General features: G+C 46.4%; 1 protein-coding gene across 2 annotated transcripts in view; it reads left to right on the forward strand.

Moving 5' to 3' along the window:
• Positions 1 to 18,209, forward strand: part of CSMD2 (CUB and Sushi multiple domains 2) — a 679,919-nt gene that overhangs the window by 374,461 nt on the left and 287,249 nt on the right. For both annotated transcript variants that reach the window (XM_043461986.1, XM_043461987.1), the window contains exon 10: positions 3,633 to 3,754. In XM_043461986.1, coding sequence (XP_043317921.1) covers positions 3,633 to 3,754 — 122 coding nt within the window. The remainder of the gene's footprint in view (positions 1 to 3,632; positions 3,755 to 18,209) is intronic.

Here is an 18,209-nt window from a genome sequence, read left to right on the forward strand (position 1 = left end):
GAGAGTGAGCTAAATGGCAGAGTTGCCCGACAATATCCACAGCTGTCTGAGGTGAGCGATCATGAATTTATAGTGACATCTTCCTACTCAGGTGATTTTTCTCCAGCAGAGCTTGACCACGTTGGGGAAGGGCTGGAGGACGCAGGTGAAGAGGTTCATCCACAATTGATGTCTTCTGGGCAACCATTTAAAGGACTTAGGTGGATTTGCGAGAAAATGATCATAACAGTGGACCATGAGATCCAAGTTGGGAAGAGAAGACAGGGAGCTGATGGTGGAAAGTTGGAGTGAGTGGAGTGGAGTGAGATACAGATGAAGGTCAAAGAAAATGTCCTCTGGGGGATTAGCAGTTGTTTGTGGAAGGGAACACCAGAGGGAGGAGAAAACTCTCCATTGCCGAGTGCTGCAGAGGAAGTGGTGGACCTGTGAGGGGAAGATAGGCTTCAATCAAGGCAGGAGTTAAAGCAGGCGGTCCTTAAAGACATTACAGCTACAAGTCAGAGGTTGTTCGCCCTAGAATTGGTGGTCAGGAGGTGGTTCTAGAGAGAATAGTGTGGAGAGGATGAGGAGGAAGGTCAATAGTAGGAGAAGTGAGTGAAGCCAGGGTGGAGCAGGGTGGGAATAAAGTTTGGGGAGAAGATAAAAGACCAGAGGCACTTGCATCTAGAGCAGTTTTCTTTTTGGTACCAAGTTGTTTTGATGCAAGAACTGGCTATGGGTCTAAATTATTCTTCCTAAAGTCCCCTGGAACACTGCCCCTGCTATATGGTACAGCGATGTTCAGAGAAACAATGGAACTGGCTGCAGAGCTTGGGCTCGGAAGGTCCTGAAAAACCTCCTGAAAGTTATCCAGCAGGGCATTTATTTGATGGGAAAAGGCAAATACAGAAACATAAGCTGGTGTCTATTCATTTATTCAGTCACTGTCTGAGCATCAACCATCTCGCCAGCCCGTGTAGGTTGCTGCAATGAACTATCCATCTGTTGGTGGGATCCCAGGGGCTGGCTGCTCGGAGGGAAGTCTGTCTGTCCGCAGACCTCCCGACCTTACCCAGACAGCAGAGGAGAAAAGAAGCCGGTGCTCCATCGCGAATCTATTTTTAGGTGCTCCATGCTAACTAGCTGCCGATAGTTAATATTTTAATTAAACCCCTCTAAGCCCTTAAAGTGGTAAATGGCTTTTTGACCTCTTCTCCCTAATCACCTTCACCACGTTTCAACAAACTGCAAATACCATCTAATTTTTGGAAACAAGTGCAAGATAAATTAAGTCTGAAGCTGAGGGCTTTTTGGCAGCAAAACCTGAATCTCCGGAAGAGGTGTAATGTGGTACCGGTAGAGGCTTGTAAGGATCCCCTGCAGGGCTAGCATTCTGAAGCCTCAGGCCTGCTTTGCAATGGTGGGCTAGCATTAGAGTTTTGATTTTGATTATCTTGTTCTAATTTGTTTAGTAATGATGGCAGTCTCAAATGTGGTCATGGGGGGCGGGGATGCTATAAAGAAACTTCACAAAAGGTAGAATAAAAGATTCTTGGCCTTGGGAAATCTTGGGAGATAGTGAGATGGAATGAACACAGCATCTGAGTTCACTGTCCCACTTTCCGTTTGTTAAATATCGACAATGTCCCAGGTCCTGGGTGAGCCTTCATATCCAAGGTCTCATAGAATTTCACCCTCATCATGCTTCAGTGGGGCAATATCACTAGTCCCATTTTACAGATGAGGAAGTAGAATCAGAGAGGTTTTCTAACTTACCAGGGCTTCTCTGGTGACTCAGACGGTCAAGAATCTGCCTGCAATGCAGGAGACCTGGGTTTGATCTCTGGATCAGGAAGATCCCATGGAGAAGGGAATGGCTACCTACTCCAGTGTTCTTGCCTGGAGAATTACATGGACAGAGGAGCCTGGTAGCCTACAGTCCACGGGGTCGCAAAGAGTCAGACGCAACAGAGCGACTAACACTTAAACTTTCACTTCAGACTTAACCAACAAAATCCAAAATGCCAAGCCCCAAATGCATAGTCTGCCATCTCCTCACCATGCCGATCTACCTTCAGGTGCAGTTGTATCAAGTCTAGTTGGTGAATGTCAGTGTTTCTCAGGATGGAATTACATAGCAGTCAGATGCACAGGAGAGGAGTAGGGGGGAGGATTCCCCTAGAACTTGGTTCAAACTTGACACAATATCTGAGCTCAGGATGAAGAAGAATATCCTTCAGGTTCAGGACTGGGATGAGTAACCAGAAGAACTTCCTCACTGGAGGGCATGAGCGCGTAGAACAGAAGGGGCAGTTCTGACCCAGAGTCTCTTGCAAGTAACCCCTTACCAACACTCACTCTGCCCAGTTGTAACTGTTTTCACATCTGTTCTCTCCACTTGCTAGTGACTCTTTAGAGAAGAGGGATTGTGCCTTAGACATTTTTCTCTTCCCACACTCAGCCTGGCCTGTAATAGGCACTCAATATATGTGGGAATGAATGAGCGCAGGAATGAGTGTGTGAAATGAGAAGAGATTAATTATGTCCGGGAACTGGGGCGCTTCCTTCCCAGGCCCTCCTAGGCAGGGTTTCTGGGAAAGGTTTATCCTGGCCCTGTCCGCACACAGAGAGCCGTTGTAGGATATGCTGTCCCATCAGAGGAAACCAGGTTTGACACCTCTTTCATTTTATACACTTAGGCTTGTTGAGTTTGCTCACTATTTCTTTACTGTTAGGCACTTTACCTACAATTAGGATAAATTGCGATGTGGGCAGCAATGGAACAGGCTCATAGAACTTTTTATTAAAATAGCTGAGTGCTAACATTGAAGAATGAAGTGGCTGGAACTAAAGAACGCGTTTTTAAAGAAGGCAAACACCTAGATACAATGTAGTACCTTAACTGGTATCAATCACTACTTAATCTAATTAGTTTAGAAGCTATTTTAAAGAGCTTAATTAGATTAAGCTGTGATTGATAACACTTTATATCTACTTGAGGAGAGCACTTCTTCTAATTCACCTTGAATCTTTATGCTTCCAGTCAAAAGCCTATTTCAGGCATATGCTAAGTGTGGGGAAGGGTTGGGAAAGTACTTCACTGTCCCTGAAATCATTCCGGGTGCCTGGCACCAGGCTAAGCCAGGGGCCTTGCAGAGTTCCTGGGCACAGACATTCTGATACCGAGTGGGGGTGGCCTTGACAAGGACACCCCGAGATTCTCCTTCAGCAGACCTGAGAGCACATGGGAGACTGCAGAAAGGTCAGCTTAGCAGGTCAAAAGGTGCCTGGGGTCCACTTAGCTTGAGGTCAAGGTGAGTAGTACTAGCCCACACCCTCTTGGTAGAAATGTGCTGCTGGGTCACAGTGGAGTCCGGACAAGGGGACTTGCTTAGCTGGACTGTGTGAGTCCATCATCGCCTAGAGGGCGGCAGGTCAGGGCATGTGGGGTCTACCCCCGCCCCCAGTGTTCTGGGAACTGGGACTTCTCTTGAGCCCACTAGGAACTATGGGGGAAGGAAACAGGAAGCAGAAGGTTTTATCTGGGATACGATGTACAGACTTCAGGCTCTTCTGGGCCAGGGCTGGGAGGTGGGGATGGGAACTGGTCCTCGTCTAAACTAAAATGCTTGTCTTCCGTCTCCTCTCTGCAGCCCGCATGTGTGATGCCCACCTTCGAGGCCCCTCGGGCATCATCACCTCCCCCAATTTCCCCATTCAGTATGACAACAATGCCCACTGTGTGTGGATCATCACAGCACTCAACCCCGCCAAGGTAAGGCTCGTAGGGAGTGTGGGTCGTGTCCTGTGGGCAGGACTGCATTGGAGACACTTGTTCTTCCAGGGATTTCAAACCCAGAACTTGGTTCTCATAGATTTTCTGAAGACAATTATTAAAAATTGTTCTTAATAAATATCAAGTTGATAAAAAAAACATACTTGTAAATTATGATATAAAGAACATCAACACAAGACACAACTGTGTAGCCATCTCCCAGCTCGAGGGGAAACAAAAAGCCCCACAGATACACTAGTGATCTGTGTCCCTCAGTAACTTCATTCCATTCCCTAACCCTCAGGCCACTATTACCTCAATTGTGTACTTTATTATTCCTTTGCTTTTCTTTGTAGTTAGCACATAAGTATGTATCCCTCAAAATGCAATGTTTAGCTTCCCAGCACTTGAACTTCATGTAAATGTAATCATGTTGTATTGATATGTAGTCTTAATTAGCTTTACTCAAAATCATGTCCTTAAGGTTTTTCTGTATTGCCATGTATCACTTTGTACTGCTCTGTACATTTTTCGCATCTTTCTCATTCAGTATTTTTTCCTGTGAAGTACCCTTTGTTTGCTAATAAATTTTATAAGTATCTTGCCAAGACCCACAAAATAACCTGTTGGAATTTTTAATTATACAAAAAATACAGATAAATTGAAGAAGAAATGGTACCTTTATGATTCCAAATCTTCCAGTCTGTTAATATGGTATATCTTTACTTAGTTAGGGCTTCTTTAATAGCTTTCAATAAACTTGTGTAATTTTTCATTATAAATCTTGTACATTTCGTAGTACATTTATTCCTAGATATTTTTGTTGTTGATTTTATAAATCATATGTTTTAAAGTTTAGTTTTCTACCTGTTTCTTGCATAGTGGTTAGAAATGCAATTAATTTTTATATGTTACAGCTATCCCATAGGAATTTATCTATGAATTCATTAGCATATTCTACATAAATCAATCATCATCTGCAAAGGATGATGGTTTTGTTTCTTCCTTTTCAATCTTATACCTCCTTATCAACCTTTTCTTGCCCCAATGTTCTACCTAGAATCTCCAGTATAATGTCAAATCATTGTGATGATGCTAGGTACCTCTGCCATTGTTCAATGTCAGATTGTTTTACTTCTTCACCATTAAGTATTATGTTTGCTGAAGTTTTTGTTTTAATTTACAGTTCCTTTCTAATCCTAGTTTACTAAAAGCTTGTGTTGCAAATGGATGTTGACTTTTATTGAGCATCTTCCTACATCTATTGATATAATCATTATGATTTTCTCCTTTATTCTCCCATGTGGTGAATTCCACTTTGATTTTTCTGATGTTAAGCCAACCCTGCATCCCTGGGATAAACCCAATCTGGTCATTTAGTATTTTCACTTTAAAAATATACCTATATTTGAACTGCTAGTATTTTCCAGTGATTTTGCTTCTATTTTGTTATATATTACAGATTTAACAAAATAAAATATATTCTGTATACATTACACACACACACTCTTGGCAGATTTCTGTATCAAGATATTGCTAGCCTCATAAAATGACTCAGACTTTTTCATCTCTTTCTATCCTACTGCTTGTTTTTAGTGTTTTACAGTTCCGTCATCATGTGTCTAGTTGTGGATATTTTGGTATTTATCCTGTTTGATTTCATTAAACTTCTTGAGTCTATGGAATGCATCTTTCATCAGTTTGGAAAAATTTTTAGCCATTGTCATTTCAGCTGTTGTCTCTCCTTTATTCTCTTTTCTGCTTCTGGCAGTCTGACAAGGCACGTCAATGTATCTCGTTCTATCTTCTTTTCTTCTTAACCTCTATCATTTTCTCTCACTCTGTTCAAGAATTCTCAGTCAGTCATGTCTAACTTCTGTTGAATTCATTCACTGAAGATTTATTTTAATTTCAAATATTGTATTTTCCATTTATGAAATTCTATGTAGTTTTTCTAATTGCTTTTGAGTTTATTTTATAGTCTCTTGCTCCTTACATATATTTAAGTTATTTAAATATATTAAGCACTTTTATTTTATATTCTGTGTCTCTTAATCTTAGTATATGAAATCTTTGCAAGATTCACTCTGTTTCCTGCTGTTTCTTACCTCTTGCCCTCAGAATCGTGTTTCTTTCTTTGCCATATAATTTTTGACTATGTGGTTAGAATCATAAACTTTGTCTGGAGGAAATTCTTTGAGATTTGGGTAGAAAGTGGTATATTTGTTACTGCTCTGTGCTCGGGGCCATTAACAGCCAGAAACCACTGAGAATAAATTCTCAGTATGAAGGTTTCAAATCACCCAAGTTATCTGAAGGCTGCAAACCCACATGAAGACAGATTTATCATGATAGAGTCTCAGAGGAAGTTTTCCATTTCCTTTCATTCAGTGTCAAAATCTGAAATAAACAATCAGCCTTCAGATCTACCCAGAGGGTAGCAGTGCTGTATGGGAAGGAAGCAGGCTTATTTCTAGCTCAGCCTCGCACTAAGGGTGCAACTTTAACTCGTTCAACCTTGTTTGAGGATGTCATCTGAAAGTTCCCAACCGTAGGGGGCCCTGCCCTTTGTCTCCTGCTCCCCTTCTCCACAAGACCCTGAAAAGCAAAGCTCTGCCCCCCAGTTTTTAAAAAGGTACTTCACACTCCAAATCACTTTTTGCATCTCTACATTCACTAGGGCTTAGACTCTGAGAGTTCTTGCCATCTGAGTCTTCTTGGGCTTCCATAACAAAACATAACAGATGGGGTGGCTCTAACAAGAGACATTTATTTTCTCACAGTTCTAGAGGCGAGAAGTCCGTGATCAAGATGCCAGCAATCTTGGTTGCTGGTGAGATCTACTCCCAGCTCATAGATGACGCCCTTCTCAGTATGTCTTCATGTGTTCTCTGCGCGCATGCAGAGAGAAACGTTCTGGTATCTCCTCCCCCATTCTGAGGACACCAATCCCATTGGATTAGGGCCCCACCCTTTGACTTCGTTTAACCTTAATTACCTTCCTAAAGGTCCCATCTCTATCCTGTTGAGGGTTTGGGCTTCCACATATGAGTTTTAGGGCAATATAATTCAGTTTAGAACACCTATTAACTTGTAAAAAGCTTTCTTTTTCTTTTTAAATTTTACTCAACATTTTAAAATTGTTTGCTCAAAAGTGCTTAGGACCACAATACTTGGAACACTGGAAACAGATTTCCTCTGCAAGTCATTTTGCAAATAAAGAATCATATTTTATCAAGCCATTTGATGATGAACCTACTCAGTGGAGAAGGATGCTTCAGCCACATAGGGGTGGAAATGGAGGCTAACCCAGAAGAAGGACCAGAAGAAGTTGTTAAGTTATTGACTAGAGGGCTATATCTGGGGCATTGTTAAAGAACTACAGATGCTTATCTCTGTTTGCTTTTTAATCTGAAGATGGGGTAGAGGGTGAAGCATAGGAAAGTCCTGAAAATTTTTTGAGAAACAGTTGATTTGCCCTCAGAAGACATTGACTGGTGTGTGGAGGTCAATGGCCCCATATTAGTCACCACCCCACATGCCATGCAAGAAGTCACTCCAGCTTGGGTTTCTGAAGCCAGTCCCTCTGAAAGGCACTGCCTCAGAGTTAGGTTATAGAGAAGGATGTTCTTAGTGGGATCTTCATGGGTTCTTAGTGGGCTTCAGGTAGTGCTAGGGAAGCCCAGGAAGACTGAAGGGAGTTCCTCACTGACACAACCCAGGAGAACAGCCAGGAAGCATACAATGCAGAAAGGAGAGTACAAGTATAGAAACTCAAAGTCTAAGACTGAAGGGTAGAAGCTGCCTTCCTGCAAAAAGCAGAGAAAATGCAGTGTATTCCTACCGCTGATCAGCAGCCAACAGGAGAGATTCAGTGCATCCAAAGACTGCCTGGCTGGCCACCTTGGGGACATCTCCTTCAACAAAAATCACAGCCTTTCCAAGTTCACAGTATGTTTCCTGAGATTAGCATTTATTCATTCATTGATCGTTGGTATGATCTCTGCCCTTGAGGAATGTGCACATAGGAGAGAAGGATGGGTAGAAATGTAAAGCTAGAGTTCAGACAAGTGCTAATGGAGTTGTGTCCAGAGTGTGATGGGAAAATCTAGAAAAGAGACACTGATGGAAGGTCAGGGAACTTGTCACAAAGGGGGTGACATTTGAACATGGTCTTGAAGGATGAGGATGTCAGAGCAGACACATGTGCCGAGGCACTGAGGTTTAGGACAGCCTCTTAGAACTGAAAATAATCAACATGCCTATATCACGGTGAGGCTGGAAAGTCCGCAAGATGCAGATCAAGGTGAACCCACAGGCTTGACAGAGAGGCTTAGGTTTTATTCTGAAACAGATTTCTAAAAGTAGAAGTATTAGGCTATTTGTAATAACAGTAATAGCGATCTCTTATTCTATGCCTGTTATGTGCCAAGAACTGAGCTAGGCCTTCTGTGTAAATGACTTTATTTCATTCTCTTCATAGCACACAAAAAAAATTAAATTTTAAAATACCCATTTGATGGATGTAGAACCTGAATCATGGACAAGTTGGGAAACTTGGTCACAGCATGTAATTAGTATTAAGTGGCAGCACTGGGCTTTAAAGCCCATCTTTCTGGGTCCATTGCCCATGAACTTAAGTAACTGTGCTATGCCATTGGATGGAACATGGTCTCAGAGTCAGTGGGAGGGGTTGGGACTTGCAGCACTGGTATAAGCCTTGAGAAGGATGAGGGCCACTCTGTTTTCTATACCAGAGCAATAGCTGAAAGAATTTTTGAAAGATTACTCTGGTAGCAGTGGAGATATTAGAGAGGGATATTAAAGGGAGTGAGACCAGTTAGGAGGCTGAAGCAGTTACCCAAGTAAGAAAAACAGGGTCATCAACCAAGACTTAGGAAACACAGAGGGGGAGACAGATTTAAGAGGAATTTAGGGAATGAGGGCTTCCCTTGTGGCTCAACTGGTAAAGAATCCACCTGCAATGAGGGAGACCTGGGTTCAATCCCTGGGTTGGAAAGATTCCCCTGGAGAAGGCAAAGGCTACCCACTCCAGTATTCTGGCCTGGAGATTTCCATGGACTATATACTCCATGGGGTCGCAAAGAGTCAGACATGACTGAGTGACTTTCACACTCATTAGGGAATGAGATGGGACTTGGTGGCTGATTGGATGTGTGATGGAGGGAGGAGGAGAGGTCTCATTCACCACTGTGTCCCAAGTGACCACCGTAGTGTCTGGCATACAGTAGACACTCAGTAAACGTTTATTCAATGACCAAATAGATGACAACTCTGTTTTCTGACTTGGACTAATGGGAGGCTTTCAAAGGAAATACAAGAGGAGGAACAAGCTTGGCAGCAGTCAAGAGGGAAACACGGTGCATCTGAAGTGCCTGTGTTTCATTCAGTGACATTTGGATACACTGGTTGTAAAGTGAATAAATCTGGGTTCAGGAGAGAGATGTGAGTGTCATTGCATTGGCGCACAGTTGGGAACAAGCATAAGGAATGAACAACGCTTCTTGGAAAGAGCGAAGAGATTGAAAATATTCAGAATGGGTCTGGCAACACAATCCTTACAGATGACGGAGATCCAGTGAAAGAAGCAGAGAAAGAGCCGTTGATAGGAGAATCGAGTTGCAAAAGCAAGAGGTTTCCAACCAGGATATGTCTGACAGTGGTGATGCTGAAAAATATCTTGTTGGAAAAGGACTGGAAAGAGACTGTTGGCTTTGGCCTTGGAAGAAGATCTTTCGGTGGTGCTTTGTCGGGAAGCATATTAAAAAGCAGAGACATTACTTTGCCAACAAAGGTCCATCTAGTCAAAGCTATGGTTTTTCCAGTAGTCATGTATGGATGTGAGAGTTGGACTATAAAGAAAGCTGAACGCCAAAGAATTGATGCTTTTGAACTGTGGTGTTGGAGAAGACTCTTGAGAGTCCCTTGGACTGCAAGGAGATCCAACTGGTCAATCCTAAAGGAAATCAGTGCTGAATATTCAGTGGAAGGACTGATGCTGAAACTGAAACTCCAATACTTTGGCCACCTGATGCGAAGAACTGACTCATTGGAAAAGACCCTGATGCTGGGAAAGATTGAAGGCGGGAGAAGGGGACAACAGAGGATGAGATGGTTGGATGGCATCACTGACTCAATGGACATGAGTTTGAGTAAGTTCTGGGAGTTGGTGATGGACAGGGAAGCCTGGCGTGCTGCAGTCCGTGGGATCTCAAAGAGTCAGACACGACTGAGCGACTGAACTGAACTGAGCAGAAGTAGGTGGGGAGTGTGTGGATGGGGAGCGGGTGGCTCTAGAGGCCAGGCCTGTGGACAGCCCTTTTGACAACTTTGTCGTAAAGGGAGGGAAGGAGAAAGGGCACATGAGGGAGGTTGGGTGAACAGAAAGCTTTGGGCTACTTAGGATGTTTGTTGTTTAGGAGATTGGAATTTTGAGTACGGTTGTAGACTGAAGACAAAGGAAGCGCAGAGGAAGAGAGTGACAATGTAGGAGAAAGAGGATGGGGAATGAAGGGTCTGGAGTGAATGAGAAGCAGATTTCCGAGCATGCAGCAGCTCCTTTCACAAGAAGCAGGTGAAGAAAAATACTGTCGTGAAAAGGGGCTGAGAGTTTTGCCTGTAGAATATGTGTCTATAGAAAAGGACATGTGTCTCTTCTAAAAAAATTTTTGTGTGTGTGGCAAAAGTCACACAGTATAAAACATACTATTTAATCATATTTATTTTATTATTATTTAATCATATTCTACAGTTCAGTGCAGTAAATACATTCACATGGTTGTGCATCTCTTACCATCATCCATCTCCCAAATTTTTCACTATCCTAAACTGAAACTCTGGCCCCATTAAACTCTACATTCCAACTCCCCCTCCTCACCCTCCACCGCTGGCCCCTGCTATCTACCCGTGTACTTTCTGATTCTATGAATTTGGCTATTCTAGGCACCTCGCATAAATGGAATCAAGCAGTATTTGTCTGCACCTACTGTATATTGGGGTGCATTTTTAAGGTTAACTTAGTATGACACATGTCCCTTTGGTCTCCTTATAATCAGGGAATGATTACACATCCCTGGCACCTGTGTATATGTGTGGACATTTCATCTCCCTTGAGCCTGAGAGGGAGCTGGGAATGTTCCAATGACTAGGGCCTCCAAGGGCAAATAGAAGGTCCAAACAAGGTCCAGCCGTGACCTGGCGTGGGAATGGCCGAGAACCTATGTCACGATGCCAGCCTTGACTGAGCGCGGTGGGCTGAGCAGCTCTACGCTGTGGGAACAAGAACTGACGGTCCCATTGCAGAGGCCGGTGAAGGGTATGTCTCTCCTCGGGGAACTAAGAATAAACAATGGACACCACCCCATCCATCCTCCCAGAAGTTGAACAGATTCAGGGAAATGAGGAATGGCAGCTCAGAGCAAGTGAGGCTGGCCTGTTCTGCTGGTTGCCCAGCTCCACCTTCTCCCTTGGACTGGGATGGTCTGGAGAAACGGGAGTCCTGCCTCGGCCGGTTGGGCTATCTTAGTGTTTGTAGTCATTCTGCCCACAATAATATTTCCCAAATTTGATCAATCATCAGAAATACCTGGAGAGAATTTAAAGACATAAATTCCAAAATCCTTTCCTCAAAGATCTGATTAGTAGAGGTGAGATGAGAACCTGGAACTTGCACTTTTAAAGAGCATCCTTGTGGTTCTGACCAGCTCAGCTTATATGACAAAAAACAACCCCTTTCGATCCCAGCAAAGCACACAGGGCCCTCCTGCCTGCCTCTCCCCAGGCAATCCTGGCTTCAGCCACACTGAGCTCCTGGTTCATAAACACAGCTGGCCCTTTAAGACCTCTGTCCAGCACATCCTATCCCAGTGTATCTGCCCTTCTCCTCCAAGCAAATTCCTGTCCCCCTTTGAGACACATTTCAGATTTCCGCTCTGCAGAGAAGCCTTCCTAACGCCACCAGGTCTTAGTCCTGCCTCTGTTCCTCCAGCACTTCATCAACCTCTTCTGTTTTGTGCATATGACGTTGCACTGGGTTTAGAATCTCTTTCCCCCATAGCTCAGGAGAGCCCCAAAAGCAGGGGCGGCATTTGTTTCTCTCTCCCACAGTTAGCACCGCAGCCGGTACAGAGGAGGAGTTCCGCAGGTGTTTGGATACATTACTAAGTGCTGGAGGAGACCTGTCCCTGGGTCGGGTAGCTCCTCAGGTTCGGCCCCACCCACACTGGGCCCCAGAGCCTCCTCCTGTTAGGACCTTTCAGCTTAGCCTCCGAAAGGACGTGGCTGATGAAATTTTCATGGTCAGAACTGAAACCCAGACCTGAATCAGTGCCCCCCACCTGCATACATCTGCCTTCCTTTCACAACTTCTCGGTATGAAATCAGGCCATGTGAGGCAGTTTGCATACAATCCTCGCTGCGTTTGATCAGGACATTAATCCACCTGTGCTAGAAAAGAAGTAAAAGGCAGGCAGGAGAGAACGAGCGAGGTAGGAGGGAGAGGGAAAGGAAAGTGCGTTTCATGAACTTCAAAGCGGACGAGAACAGTGTTTCGATGATTCGCTCCTTGGGGATTAGCCGTGTCACTCTTCCCTCTGAAAGAACTCTCCTGGCAGCCATCACTCTCTCGTGCAAATGTCAGGAACCCCTGTGCTGGCCCATTGTTCACTCATTTATTCATTCAGCAAACATTTACTCTTATGTGTTCTGTGCTGGGCCCCGTGCAAGACGCTGGCTGGTGATCAAAGAGGTTTTCCCTAAGTGCCCCTGCAACTCATTCCTCGTGAGTGGGTGGCTCTAGAGGGACCCGTTCAGGGCCTCCTCCAAGTCCTCACCCAGATCCCTTTCTTCTTCACAGTTGTCCTCTCTTCCCAGCGTATCTTGGCATCCCCCTTCCCCTGGAGCTGGCTGTGGGTTCCCACGCGCCTTCCTCTTTGAAGACAAAGCCTGCCCCCTCCTCTAGATGGGATTTTGTGCCCCTCACATCTGCCACATCCCCATGTTGCCCTGACTTCAGCACTCATCTCCCTGTGCTGCGTTCCCCATGTACCCATGTGTCTCCTCTTCTAGGCTGTGAGATCTCGGGGTGGTATTCATGTTTGTCTTAGCTCTGTTGCTTCTTCAAAGCCCAGCACTTGGCAAGGGCATATTAACAGTCGAATAAATCCATCAACCAACAAGTGAATGAACACATGAAAGGGCTTACTACTCTCAGAGCCACCAAAATTCAATTTGAGGTACTGACCAAAGTTCCAGAACCTCTGAACCTTCTCAGTCTTTGCCCTTGGGCTTTTCTTTCAAAAGCATTTCTCAAAGATGCTGAAGACTTCTGCTTGAATTCTTGAGGGTTCAGGCCAGCCCTTCCACTAGCCTCCCCTCTTCCCCCACCAAGAACCAGTTCTCCAGCCCTGCCCTGGGCCTTCAGCAAGACCCCTGCAGGAGTCACCATGCAGTCCATGCCCAGAGAAAGGGAATTCCCTTCCTTTCTTGGAGCTAATAGTCAGGCTGCCCCAGGGCATTAGGAACCCAAGGCAGAGGGTTGGGGAAGCCAAGGTCACCCCTCAGGAGCCAGTGCTCTGAGGAGGAATAGGGAAGCAGGCCTGGAGCAGAGGATTGAGAGGGGCTCTGACTAGGTGAGAAGGGCCAAGAGCAGGTCATGAAAAGTCTAGGGTTTCCATGCCAAGAAACTGAACTTTATCCTGAGGGTCAAGAGCTGATGAATTTTTCTATGGTAATGAAAGCCTTTCTTCAGAACCCACAGTCATTAGGTTATGATTGGCTGTGAGTGGCAGAAGCTCTGCAAAAGCTTATACAGAACACAGATTATTTTCCCCACATAGCAGGGGTCCAGAAGTGAAGACTCCAGGGCTGGTTTAGCAGTTTTCTCAGTGTCTTGAGCACCTCCTCTTTTCCCCTCTGCCTTTCTTGGCTCCTATCCTCATGATCACAAGAAGGCTGCTCCACCTCTGTCCTCACATCTGTATTCCAGGAAAGCAAGGAGGAAAGTGGGAAAATGCCCTGAGGACTCCTCAGCCCCTGTCCCATTGCCTGGAATCCTGTCACTTCCCTATCCTTAGCTCTACGCTTAGCCAGGCCCATTGCCACATTTCAACAGCCAGCATTCTATTAAGAATGGTAAGCAGTGGGAGGGACAGTGAGTGAACCATTATCTGTGTCTGTCACAGAATCCCAACCACAAACTAGATCCAAAGGAACTGCCTTGGTTGGAGCAAGATCCAGGCCATTCTGGTCTTTTCCCACCTTTGTTTGTGCCCCTTTAGTATCGTTATGGAACCTGGGGTTCCTGAGAATGCAGTTGGAAAACCACTGCTCTAGGTCAGAGGTCAACAAACTTTCTGCAAAGAGTTAGATTATAAATATTTTAGACTTTGAGGACTATGTGAGGTTTTTGTTGCACATCCTTCTTTGTAGTGCTTTACTTATTTTTTAACCCTTTAAACATAAGAACACTTCTTAGCTCAAGGTGCCAAACAAAACAAGCCTCAGGCCTGATTTGGCCCAAGAGCCATGGTTACCCAACCCTCACTCTAAAAGGATCATGAGGCACATAGTCTGGGGTTCAGAGTGAAGGATGGGCAGCAGACTAGAGCCTCACTAGGAGGCGATTATAGAAATGCAGTCACTGGACAAAACAATCTCAATCTAGATCTATTGGCACTTCCCCAAATATGCCTAAGAGCTGTCAGATCCTCTGCAGCCACACTGAAACCTTGGGCACAGGCTGACAAGACTGGGATTCCTGTCTTTAGCTGGTCCTGGATGATGCTCAGGAAGCAAGGGATGTCCTCCGGGCCCAGGGTGGGCACCCTCCATGGTCCCACCCCCATCCGCCACAGTTCTTGGGAAAGGCAGCAAGGTCCTAAGGGGTGCAGTCTCCAGGACTTGACTCCCTCCACCACCCTGCAGTGAACACAGGCTCAGGCTCCCCGAAGCCCTCCTGCCGCTGCTGGACCCTGGACCAGCCTCCTGCCAGGTCTCTCTGCCCCCAGCCCCTCCCTCCTGAGTTACAGCCTCCCACCATCTTCACCTGCAAGTCCAGGCTACCTGCTCTGGCCTGCCAGGCAAAAGCCAACTGCACACTCAGCCAGGCTGCACTGTCCTCTCCTCATCTCCTCAGCTGCCCTCCCTGGTCCTCATTCCCCGAGCATCTCTGGGATGGAGCCCACCCTTCTCTGCCTGCAGGGCCCAGCACGCCCACCTCCTCTATGCGGCCGCCTTTCATCTCTCCCTCCTCTGCCATCCTCCAGCACTTTGCATCTGTACCATGCCCTTGGCATTTAGATTCTGCTCCAAATTGTCAGACAAGTGAGATAACTTACAGGCTGCAGCTAGCTCGGTGCTTGGCACATGGCAGGTGCTCAGTAATTACATCCTAGCAAAGGATTCTTTTATTCATTTATCTAATGGGTGCAAATTGGGTGTCGGAGCTGTGCACACACGTGCCTCTTTAATCACTCCTGTTTCATGTGCTGCCACTCTCCTGCCTTAGAAGCACACTTTGCCGGCTTCACTCATCTGCATGTTAGTTAATGAATCATTACAGGATCGTGTCTTTAAACAAAGGCCAGAGAAAAGAGGGAAACAAATGAAAGCACCAGCACATTGTGCACCAGGGGCCCATCCCAAAGCTTCAACACTGAGTGTTTTGCGCTGACTGCTCGGGGTAATCGGCTTCCACGTTGGGGTCAGATGCTCTAAAATGCAGCTCACGTCAATGGTGCTCTGCTCCGTGATGTGAAACATTTTATGGCTCTGGATTCTGGCCTGCAAAACAATGTTTTCCCATCACGGGCATAGTAATCACATACTCCCTTTTTTGGCACTGGCTTGGTGACCTGGGGCTTCCTGGAAGGGGTGATGGTGGCAAGAATGTACAGGCAGGACCCTGACTCCTCCCTGCGGAGGCCAGGCCCCTGGGTCTGCAGAAGGCACAGCTGGCCTTAGAGTATTTTATGAGCAAGTGTTGGCTGAGCTGCTGGGATCCAGAGAAAGAGCTTAGGGAAGGTTGAGAGGATAAGTCATGGCCCCCATCTTACGGATCTGAGACCTCCCTGGGATGCTGTGAGACAGTAGAGAAGGGTGGTAAGGGCCTGGCCTCTGCCCAGTTCTACCACTTAGCTGTGTGATCTTAGGTGAGTTGCCTAACATAGCAAGATGGAGGTCTTCACGGTGGCCATGGCTGTTGTGAGTCTCACGTGAGCTGATGTTTGTAAAATACTGAGAACAGTCCAGCACATTATAGGCGTCAGCTCTTGTGGTAACAAAATCTCTCAAGAGAAGATGATCAAAAACTGTGATTAAGTATCTCAAAGAATCTCCTAGACCAGGGGTCGGCAAACTACCACCTTTGAGCCAAATCCAGTGTATTGCTTATTTTCGTAAACTAAACTTCATTGGAACATGCCACACTCGTTGGCATACATATCAGTGTGTACGTGGATCATGGCTGTACACGCCACCTGAACGTATGCAGCCATGGCTGTGTTCATGCTACGACAGCAAAGAGGGTTTGTTGCAACAGACAGCGTATAAAATGCTCAGGTGCAAACACTCATTACCTGGCCCTTGACAGGAACAGTCTGCCCACCTTTGTTCTAGATGGTGCCTCGGGTGAGAGATCCAAGAGCCTGGAGATCCATCCATGCCAGAGGCCCAGGAAAGGTTTGGAAAGCATCCTCCCATTCAGCGTGGGCTGAGTGCCTGGCATGTGCCTGGTGCACTGACAGGTTCTGGCAGGTCAAAGGCCATGAGACCTGGCCCCTGCCCGCCAGGAAGTCCATGGAGGACCAGGTAGTGGAGGACCAGGTAAAGAGCTCAGTCACAGCACCGCAGGGAGAAGAGAGGGAGGGCAATCAGGGAGCCCTTGGACAAGAGCTCCAGGATGTGGAGACGTTGCTGGGGGAGCCGGGGGCCAGAGAGGGGACTGTGCAAACCAGGGTCATGAATGGGCTGCTGTGAGAGAATGCTACACAGGCAGGATGATGGGATGGCAGCAGGGAGCAGGAGCCAAGGGTCCTTCCCTATGTACCAGGCTGGGAAATGGCAACATCATTCTAGGGACAGTAAGAGATAGGAAGCCAGTTCCAGCCTGAGCAGATGATCCAGTGATGATTGGGCATCAGGGAACATGGGAAATGAACTTGCCTACTTGGTGGGAAAGCTAGAGGGACTAAGGCTCCCCCCCGGCTCAGTGGTAAAGAATCCACCTGCTACCCAGAGGGATGGGATGGAGAGGGAGATGGGAGGGGGGATCGGGATGGGGAACACATGTAAATCCATGGCTGATTCATGTCAATGTATGGCAAAAACCACACAATATTGTAAAGTAATTAGCCTCCAATGAATAAAAATAAATGGGAAAAAAAGAAAGTTGAACCAATTAAAAAGAAAAAAAAAAAAAAAAGAATCTACCTGCCAATGCAGGAGATGCAGGTTTGCGCCCTGGGTCGGGAAGATCCCATAGAGAAGGAAATGGCAACTCACTCCAGTATTCTTGTCTGGCGAATCCCATGGATAGCGGAGTCTGGTGGGCTACAGTCCATGGGGTCACAGAAGAGTCAGACACTACTTAGTAACTAAACAATAATAACAAAGGCTTCCCCACTCACTGTAGATTGCTCACTGGAATACATGTCTATATAGCCAACAAGGATTTTTATCAGGAGGGTCTAGTATTTTTGTTGAAACTATCTGAGAGTCCCAAGCAGGAATCCTCTCCTCGTGATACTTACCCCCAGTGATTGGGGTGCTCACTACCTCTGAACACAGTCCTTTTCATTGCAGTACAGTTCTGACAGCCACAGAGTTGGTTTTCAGTGCCTCTCATCTCCACCTTCTGCCCCTGGATGGGGCCAGGCAGAGTTGCTGCTGCTGCTCCTGCCTCCGCCCTCGAGTCTCTCTCCTCTAGGTCAGTACCTCTAGTCCCTCCATCCCCTGTTTTCTAACAGCCCCCAGCCACTGCCTGCTTCAGGCCCGCATCCTCCTTTACCCACACCACTGTACAGCCCAGACATTTTCCACCAGCCCTCAATGCTGTTTCTCCTAAAACAAACATCCCACCCCACGCCTTTACTTACATCTCTTCCTGATCCCCCCTTGTCTTGAGGACAGAGCCCGAGTCTGTAATACGACAGGCAGCGCTTCCTCATCCGGCTCCTCCTGCTTGTCTCGGGTCCCCACCCTCTGCTTCCCTCTCAGCCACACAACTCCAGATCCACCCGGAGTTTCTGGACAAGTCCTGCATCCCGCACCTCCGCGCCTGCTCATCTCTCTGCTTGGATCACTTTCCCTTCCTTCTCCATGTATTGGACTGCTCCAGCCCACCTCCCAACCTCAGCCTGGGCTTCACGTCCTCCAGGAAGCCTCCTGTGGCCTCCTCCCAGCCAGAGTCACCCGTCCTCCCCGTCCTGTCTGCAGC

This window comes from Cervus canadensis, chromosome 2, assembly GCF_019320065.1.
Source record: "Cervus canadensis isolate Bull #8, Minnesota chromosome 2, ASM1932006v1, whole genome shotgun sequence".
NCBI classification, from domain to species: Eukaryota; Metazoa; Chordata; class Mammalia; order Artiodactyla; family Cervidae; genus Cervus; species Cervus canadensis.